Source organism: Kogia breviceps, chromosome 9, assembly GCF_026419965.1.
Source record: "Kogia breviceps isolate mKogBre1 chromosome 9, mKogBre1 haplotype 1, whole genome shotgun sequence".
Classification (NCBI taxonomy): domain Eukaryota; kingdom Metazoa; phylum Chordata; class Mammalia; order Artiodactyla; family Physeteridae; genus Kogia; species Kogia breviceps.
In genome coordinates, this window is record NC_081318.1 from 23,829,813 (window position 1) to 23,839,465 (window position 9,653).

Sequence of the window (9,653 nt, forward strand, 5' to 3'; positions counted from 1 at the left end):
GCCCGGGATGAAATGCTGGCCTGAGACAGGAAGGCCCTGTCCGAGGTTCAGCAGCACTCAGTGCCCACTCAGCCTCACGCACCTTCCAAACAGGGCTCTCAGCCTGCCCAGTTCTGCACTCCTTGAACCTCCTGAAGCTCATATGGAGGGTGTGGCTATGTGGGATGTGGTGGGGTGAATAGTGTCCCTGCACAGGGAGGGGTCTGAGGGCAAAGGGATGAGCCTGCCCCTGGCTGTGGCCTGATCTGGAGTCCCAGGGACAAGGTTTTGAAGGTAGGCATGAATTATCTTTTTTTTTTAATGATAACTTAAGTGGGAAAAAGAGACAAGAATCCCATTTTCCTTCACAAACAGGTTGAGGACTTCTCTCTATATAGCAGTATGTTTAATATGGAGGAGAAACTGCATGGAGGGAGCACCTCGATTTCCCTTGGGAAGGGGAAGGGAAGGTCCATGGCTTCCACAGGTCACCCTGGGGCCCAGCAGGGATGAGGCAGAGCTCTCGGCCCTGATTTCCGCTCTTTTGCTTTTTTTTTTTTTAACCAGCATCAGGACTTGCCTTCCCAGCATCTTCAGTTGGCTCTTATCACTTTCTCCTTGTTTGATTTGCTAAATGTCTGTTTTAGTTCGGTGCTTCACACCCGCGCTGACAGTCTACCGTCCCCCCCCCAGACCCTAGGACATCTGCCAGGCAGTGACATCAAACGTGAAGTTAAAGGCAGCTCGGCTCCACATCGCATCCTGACTCTTTGTCCTCCCTCCACCACCTCCTTCCTTCCAAGAATGCAGATGCCCAGGCAGTGGAGGGGCTGAGCTGAGTGACCCTTCCCCCCAAATATTTATTCTGGAAATTTTATCCCAAAGTAGAGGTCCTGGTATAAAGAACACTTAGGTACTCACCGCCCAGCTTTAACAATGATCAACATTTTGCTGATCTTTTAAATTTAACTTCATATATATATATATGCACACGTATATATATATATACATACACATAATATATAAAAGAATATATTTCTTCCTGAAGTATTTTAAACTAAATCCCAGATATCATTGTATTTCACCCTAAACTACTTCAGTTTGACTCTCTAATGAATAAGAAAGCTTTTAAAAATAATCACCATGCCATAATCAAAGCTAAGAAAATGAACAATAATTCCTTGTCGTAATCTACAACAGAAGCCGTATTCAAATTTCTGTCATTGCCTCAAAGCTGTCTTTCACAGTTGGTTTGGATCTATATCTTTGAACTCAAAAAAAAGTTTGCTGAGCAAATTAAGAGTGAGCAGGATTCTAATAAGAAGTTTAACCTTTAAGGGCCAGGACTGTTTTCAAGTGTTTTGCAGAATTGGTTTACATGTAAATAGTAGACTTGTTGTACAAGAGTCTCAATTCCTTTGGTCACCAAGTAAGAATGGAGGGTCTGCATCGTGACAGACACTATAGCCAGGCAACGAGCGAGGTGACCCGCCCACAGAGGCTCACAGCCCAGAGCAGGAGGGATGTGGAGGTGAAACCTGTGCGAGAATGATTCCCTGTGAGCTAGTGCACAGGAGCAAAGAGAGGCTGTGGGAGTTCAGTGAAAGGAAGAAATGCCAACATTAGGTCCCATTTTTGTAAAAAGACTTTTCATGCAGAAAATATTCAGTAATTCAGACTCCTTTGATTTGGCCTGATCTTTCCTCCAGTCATTTATCGTAAGGTGACGCCACAGATTGAATGTTTGTGTTCCCCCCAAATTCATAGGTTAAATCCTAACAACCAATGTGATGGTGTTAAAAGCTGGGGCGTTTGGCGGGTGATTAGGTCATGACGGTGGAGCCCTCATAAATGGGATCAGTGCCCTTATAAAAGAGACCCCAGGGCTTCCCTGGTGGCACAGTGGTTGAGAGCCCACCTGCCGATGCAGGGGACATGGGTTCGTGGCCCGGTCCGGGAAGATCCCACATGCCGCGGAGCGGCTGGGCCCGTGAGCCAGGGCCACTGGGCCTGCGTGTCCGGAGCCTGTGCTCCGCAATGGGAGGGGCCGTAACAGTGAGAGGCCCGCATACCGAAAAAAAAAAAAAAAAAAAAAGAGAGAGCCCAGAGAACCCCCTAGCCCCTTCCGCCATGTGAGGACACAGTGAAAGATACGGTCTATGAACCAGAAAGTGGGTCCTCACCAAATAAACAAATTTTGTCCACAACAACAAAATCTGTTGGCACTTTGATCTTGGACTTCCAGCCTCCAGAACTGTGAGAAATAAATTTCTGTTATTTTTAAGCCACCCAGACTATGGTATTTAGTTATAGTATCCCAGACTCACTAAGACAGGTGATGTTTAACCTTATATATATTTCTCTTCTTTTTTTTTTTTTGGTCACCCAGCTCGGCATGTGGAGTCTTATTTCCCCAGCTAGGGATTGAACCCGTGCCTCCTCTGGTGGAAGCACAGAGCCCTAACCACTGGACCACCAGGGAATTCTTTATTTCTCCTCTTTTCATTCATCTCCTTTTTCCTCCTGCCCCCTTTCCCCCTCCCTGCCTCCCTCCCTCATTCTTTTCCTTCCTTCCTTCCATCTTTCCTTCCTTCTTCCCTCCCTCCCCTCTTCCTTCTTTCCTATCTTGTAATTCTTCCATATTAGTCGAATCCCCTTCCTGTCCTTGACCTCTTTCCCAAGTCAAGCTTTCCTGAAGTGGATTCCTTTCTTCCTGAGGACCCCTCTCTTAGCCTCGTCCCCCGGGATGGCCCAGCGTTCCCTGAGTGTGGATGTGTGGTTCCTGCGCCTCTCTGGAACCTTGCTTCACAGTTCTCCCAGCATCCAAATCCACTCTATTTGCTCTGCAGTTGTCTTCCTTGGAGTTCCTCCAAAAGCAGGACCTGAGACAAGGGTTCTGGTGCAGGAGGTAGATTTGGGAGGTGACCTGGGGAGGCAAGAGTGAGGAGCGGGGAGAGAGAGACACGGAAGGAGGAAAAGCCACCGAGAGCACTTTAGTGATGGGGTGACTGGTGTGGGTACCTGGGGCTCAGTCGGGGTAGAAGGCACCTCAGAATTGCCTCTGTGGAGGGTGGGAGGCTGGCCCCCACCTCCACTGGTTGGGACTTGCTTCTCTGGGGTCTTCACTCTCCCTCACTTTGGGGCTGACACGTATGGGCTGAGAGCGCTCCCTCAGGCTTCAACGTGGAGTGATGCAGGAGTGTCGTGTAGGGCTCAGCTGCACTGAACTCAGAGGTGGGCCGAGGGCATCAAACACGTCTGCTACATCAATCCTCATTCCTTTTGCTTCTCTGACTCGTTAATACTAACAATGACAACATAATTTATTGAGTGCTTTTTGTGTATCAGTCACTGGTTTATAGCTTCCCAACCGTTTTACCAGCTAATCTTCTAAAAAAACCTATCCGGACAGTGCTATTATACTCTTATTGTACAGATAATTAACTGAGGCTAAGAGAGGTTAAGTTGCTTAACCTTAACCTTAATAGTTAAGCACCCCACTGGTGAACTTAACCCAGGTGGATTTGTGTGGTCAGGCATCACCAGACTCAGATCCTGCTGTTAAAAGCCTGCAATAAATCGCTCTAAATTCCTTTTGGAAAAATAGGGTGTAATATTTTGGTTGTGTGCTGTTGTGCAGAAAGCTGCTGGGATGGGGTCTTCAGAAACGTCCTCCTGGGTTGATCTGAGGTTTTTCTCACTAGACTCAGCCGAAGGCTTGCCTTTGGAGGTTGAACGTGACCAGATGCTGCCCCAAGACTCTTCCAGTTGCTCGGCAGATGTGAGCTGCTGCCTCAGGGGAGCACGACAGAATGCCTGAGGAGGGAAAAGGATCTGGAAGTACAGCTTGAAAAACACACCGTTCCACTCTGACCCTGGGAGTCACCTCACAGAGGAGCAAATGGCATCTCTGCCCGAGACCTTGCTACTGGGGACTGCTTTCCCGAGCCGGCAGGTGGAGGTGGGCGGGGGCTTCTCGGGCTGTGTCTACTCAGAAATGAGAGGGCTCAGACAATCCCAGCCCAGTTCTGCACCTCAGGCGGGCAGAGATTGGGGTGGATCATGGCACCAGCACCTTCCAGGTCCCTGGGGACGACTGAGAGGAAAGTGTTGTAAGAGATGGACCGTGGCCTGGACTTCTCAGAAACATGGGCCAAAAAATTCTCTCTTTTCCATTTAAGTTGGTTGGCCTTGGGTTTCTGGCCTGAAGAGGCCAGACACTTCCCCCCAAAGCTGCCAAGTGACCCACTTAGGCTGCTCTGGCCACATCTGACTGCCCCCCTTCTGCAGTCTCCCCTCTGTCAGGAGCTTGATCTCCCTGACCCTCCCCACCCAGGAAAGGATGGGCAGCTGTCCTCTTCACTGGAGGTGAATTTGCACCCGTTCGCTCTCTGGTCCCAGATCACTGACATTTAAAGCCTGTTGCTAATTGTGATGTGACAAGAAGGAGATTCACTTAAATCTACTCTAAGCCAGACACTGCTAGGTCATTATTTCATTAAACTCTCCAGATCCATGAGCAATTTTTTGCGGGGGGTGGGGAAGAGGGCCCTTGAAATCACCCATGGAAGTGACTGCCTTCGATGGGCCAGCCCCCTGGGTCTTCTCTGGGGCTTGGGTTGAAACTCTCAGGTCCAAACTGCACCACAGAGGTGAGGGGCTGCGCTCTGTGCCCTCGACCAGAAAAGTCCTGTCTTTTTGAGTCTGTGCACCTGGTCTGTTATTGGGTTGCATATTTTTTGTTTGTGGTTTTGTTGTGGTTGGTCTTTTTTAGTTCTAGTTTTTAAAATAATGTGGTGCTTGGTTTTTCTCAAGGCTGATTTGTAGACTGGTGCAGAGTGCACTCTGAGCTTTTGGGGAATCCTTTAGCCTGAATAACTGGCGGCCGGCTATGGCCAAGCCGGGGCAGAGCTGACCCCAGGGATGGACGGGGGCCAGCCAGGCGGTGCCCTGTCACACACAAGAAGCCCTTCCGAAGCCCCTCCAAGACAGGCGACAGCAAACAAAGATCGAGGGGCAAAGGAAATTTATTTGGACATTTTGGAACAAAAAATTGTTTTATGTTACAGAAAAACACAATCATTTACATTTTGGAAGCTTCACACTCTGGGAATGAGCCCTAGTGCCAGGTTTTGTGAGCAAAAGACTTAAAACATCCCAGCCTGACTTGGATGGCTGGGATTATCTGGACTTGCTTTCCAGAGCAGGTCAGACTCTGTCCATCACATGAGTCTCACTCTAGAACTTTTGACTCTTTCAATAGCAAACATCTTTGCCCCTGAAGTCCTTTTCAACATGACCCTTTCCCTCTCATCTTTCCATTTTCTGCCTTCCTTTGTAACTGACTACTTACCCCGTTACCTTGGTGTCTCAGCACCAAAGCTTCAATAAAACAGCCTCCTCCCTCCAGGCAATTCACTTCTCTCACCTCCTGCAAAATCGGCCTCAGAATTCCTCTCTTCCAGAGCAAGCACTCCAGTTCTCTCTGACCAACCCTGTTCGTATCTCCAGAGACCATTACCTGGCTCAAGGGACACTCTGGGGGGGGGGGGGTCAGAGGACTTGGGTTCTAGTCCTGGTCCTGCCACCTGTCTGCTGTTATGGTCTTAGGTATTTTCTTACTTTTAAATTCTCAGCTATCCCGCTTCAAAGGGATGTGGCATCACAGTAATAGATGCTGATGTGCCCTGAAAAGTAAAAAGGCTACCTAACAAGTGCAAGCAGAATTAGCCTGTGGGTCCCGGGCACTGGCCCCCTCAGCTCAGCATTTCCCACCTGCTGAGGACCGCGCTGTGTCTCAGCTGCTCAGTTGCCATGGTGAAACGACAGCCTTTGCATGCTGTTGAGTGGGATTTTACCATCTGGAATGCAAGGTCCCTGAGGGTAGGACTGGATTTTAATATTTATTTGGTGAGGTTCTCAGCCCATGGCACCAGTTGGGGCTGAGTACAGCAGGTGCACAGTCTTAAAATTGGTTGCTTAGATTCCAATTTCCTTGGACAGATGTGATGACTGCATCACAGGACAGGATGGTGGGAGACCCAAGCCTCCTCGTTTGGTCTACTGGACATGACCTCTAGGGAGAAGGGCTCTGCTGGAGGCTGGTCCTGGGGTCCTGGGACTCACTGACCCAGTGTTGACCCAGGTCTTGGGACCATCTGCTAAAGCCCACAGACCCCCTATAGATTTCACCCTCCCAAATCTTTCCCAAATGGATGGGAAACATGGTCTTGCTTTGAGTGAGCATGCAAAACCCAAAGAGGGACACTACCATGTTATAAACCCAGTGTGGGATCAACCCAGACCATTCAAAGGGCCACACCAAGAACCCGTGCTCTGGGGATCACTGTCTCCAATGTGGGGTCCTCACTCCCTGATGAGCAAGACCACTCTCTAGCAGTCAGAGAAGGCCAGAGCCCACCACTGCCCCAACAATCTCCAGCTTCAGCCCCCTCACCACTCCGACCATGGGTGTCTGGCAAAACACCACAACCTTCCTGAAGGAGTCATCTCCTCTTCATGAAAACCACGAAGATGAGAGACCTCACCCCACCCAGAGAGCCCATCACTCAAATGTTATTCAGAAAATACATTCTGGATTCTTCCCCCTCCCACCAACACCTTCCCTACCTCCCGCTGCACACGGCTATATGTTACACTTGACAAAATTCATCTTCTTCTTTTCAAAACTAACCTGGCACTTCGAGATCCATTCAGGGCAATGCCATTGCAAACACTGTAATTTAAAGTCAGTCACAGTAGGACTTCCCTGGTGGTACAGTGGTTAAGAATCCACCTGCCAATGTGGGGTACACGGGTTCAAGCCCTGGTCTGGGAAGATCCCACTTGCCGTGGAGCAACTAAGCCTGTGCGCCACAACTACTGAGCCTGCGCTCTAGAGCCCGTGCTCCGCAACACGAGAAGCCACCGCAATGAGAAGCCTGTGCACCGCAATGAAGAGTAGCCCTCTCTCACCACAACTAGAGAAAGCCCCCGTGCAGCAACGAAGACCCAATGCAGCCTAAAAAAAATAAAAAATAAAAAATAAAGTCAATCACAGTAGAAACAAAGCCAGTCTCTAGAAAAACCAACTTGAGGGCCCTCAAGTCAGTCAAAATGGGTTTGCCTTGGTCAGGCCCATTGATGGGATTAGAAACAGCACCCCAGCAGCATCCCAAGCCCTGGCTGACCCCAAAGAGCCTGGAAAAGCTGGCGTTTTGCTTCAAATCCATCCAGAATAAAATGCATAATAAATAAATAAATGCTTCCAACTTGTGTTGCGTGGGAGTATCCAGCTGTGTGTGCCTGTAGCCTTTACGATGCTCCCCGGATTTTCAGAGGGAATCTTGCTTGATTGTCCAAAGGGTCTGAAATCACCCTGGGTCACGGTGAAGCAAGCAGTGAGAGGGAGATGGAACAGGAAGACTTCTGTGAAAATCCCAGATCTAGTCCACTGTTTGCTGGATGGGCCCTCCTTCCCGGTGGGCATGGAACCATGTATTTATATCTCTGGTTTCCTGCCTTGGAGTTTTCTGCCTTTGGAAGAAGAGCGGCTTAGAGGAATGACAGAGAAATGACCCGCAGGCCTGCATAAAGGATGTTCACACAGGCTCTCTTCTCCTGCAGACACCTGGAAGCTCAGGTTTCTTCCCTTAGCTTTGGGAAGAGAGGCTTTCAAGGCTTCAGCACCCAGGGCTGAGGTCCAGCTGCCGCAGCATGTCCTGCAGAGACCCCTGCAGCCTGCTCAGGGCCACCACCTCCGTGGAGTAGAGGGAGGCTTCCAGGACGCCGCCCAGGCTCTCCAAGGTCTCCGGGGCTCTGGCCTGGGGCAAGGGGCAGCTCTTGGAGGAGGCCAGCAGGTGGAGAAGGTCCCGGAGGTTCTCCAGGTCATTAGATATTTGGATCACATTTCTGGAAGGCAGACTGGTGAGGATCTGTTGGTAGATTGCCAATGTCTGGTCCATCTTGGACAAACTCAGGACAGGGAGGAGCCCAGGGATGAAGTCCAAACCAGTGACCCTCTGTTTGGAGGAGACAGACTGCTATGCAGGAGGAAGGGGAGAGCAAGAGCTCAGGGGGAGAGAAGTCAGTTGCGCAAAGCCCCTGGCCCTTCCCGCGAGCGTGGAGGTGCCTCCTTTCCCCCTTCCAAACCATCCTGCCTAGGCCCTTATTTCTTGTGCCCACATGGCTGCCAAGCCTCCAAGCTGGTCTCCTGGGCTTCTGTCTTCCTGCCCTTCCCAAACCACCCTGCCCTCCACTTCCAGACCAGCTTTAGCAGGCTGTTTCCTCTTCCAGATGCCTCTGCTATAGAACCAGCCATGACTCCCTATTTCTTACTTACCGACTTAAGTCTCTTCCCCAGGCATTGAGGTCTTCCCTACATGGCCCTCCCCAACCCTTCCACCCCCAGCGGATGCCTTCCTCCCAGACAGGTTCTCCACAAAGCCTCACCCCCTTAGGGATCAAGGCCCCGTCTCACTCCTCCACTCCAATAACTCTGGTTACCAGGAAGGGCTCTCCCCGTTCCCCGCTGCCCACAGCGCTCACTTCCTGCACCACACCGGTTGGGATACTCTGGGTCTATCACGTGCAGCTTGTTGAATGACTATTTTGAAAGCAAGGAGACTTAAGCGTTTTTCCCTATGAAATGCTCAAGACGCTATCTAGTTCTGAGCTGTCCCTGCTTCCGGCCACCTAACGGCTCCCTGGCTGCCCAAGGCTACTGTTAGAAATCCAGAGTGGCCAGGAGATGTGGAAGTCTCCAGATTGCTCCATGAAGGTGAGCAAGTTGGCTTTTAAGGCAGGGGGCCATCAAAAGCCACTGAAAACCTTTGAAGAGGGCATGCTCTGTTCTGGTTCTGCAGGTGTGTGTGTGTGTGTGTGTTGAAAGGACCTTGTGAAGACTATTAAGATACTCCTATTATCTAGATGAGGAAACCAGGGTTTAAAGACATTGAGGAGCTTAACTAGCTTAAGATTTCACAGATAGAGAACAGAAGGGTTCACAGGTAGCCTTCCTGATTCTAAATACCGACCTCATCTGGAAAGTGGCTGAAGGCATAGGCTTGTGGACCGCAGAGAAAAGACCCAGGGGACATTGAGAGCTGTTTGCAAATACGTAGAGGGTTGTATGTGAAAGAGGGCTTGACAGGCAGGACCAGCGGTAATGAGGAGAAGTTTCACAGGGTCAGAGTTCAGCTACCAGCCAGGAAGAATGCCTAATGATTAGAACGTTCTAGAGATGTCTTGGAGGCCCAGAGAGGGTGCTGCTGGGGCTCTGGTCACCTGCCAAGGGGACACTGGACCGTTATGCTCTGGTCCTGGGCACTAGGATCCCAGTCTGGGAGGAAGGGGAGTGAGGAGGTGGGAGGCAAGGAGAGCAGGAAAGCAGAGGCAGCTGTCCACGCGGTAGGGAGGCGGCCAGGCCGCCAGGCCCCTTGCGCGAGGCTACACAGCCTCGGCCAACCTCTGAGGTCCGGTTTCCCCACGGGCCAGCCACAGTTCTACCTCATCTCCCAGGTCCTCCCTACCGTGTGTGATATGTCATTGATCCTGGTGACAATCGTCTTGATGAGGGTTTTGGTGTCATCCTGGACTTTTCGGATGGGCACAGCTTCAACGTAGGACAGATAGGGCCAAAGCCACAGGAATTGGCACAGGGGTCCACAACGCAT

At 50.5% G+C, this 9,653-nt stretch overlaps 1 protein-coding gene across 1 annotated transcript; it reads right to left on the reverse strand.

Moving 5' to 3' along the window:
* Positions 1-7,661: 7,661 nt before the first annotated feature.
* LEP (leptin) lies at positions 7,662-9,653 on the reverse strand. Its single transcript, XM_059074226.2, has 2 exons — positions 9,510-9,653; positions 7,662-8,021 (listed from the first exon to the last, which is right to left on the reverse strand). Exons 1-2 carry the CDS (start codon positions 9,651-9,653, stop codon positions 7,662-7,664), a joined length of 504 nt encoding a protein of 167 aa, XP_058930209.1.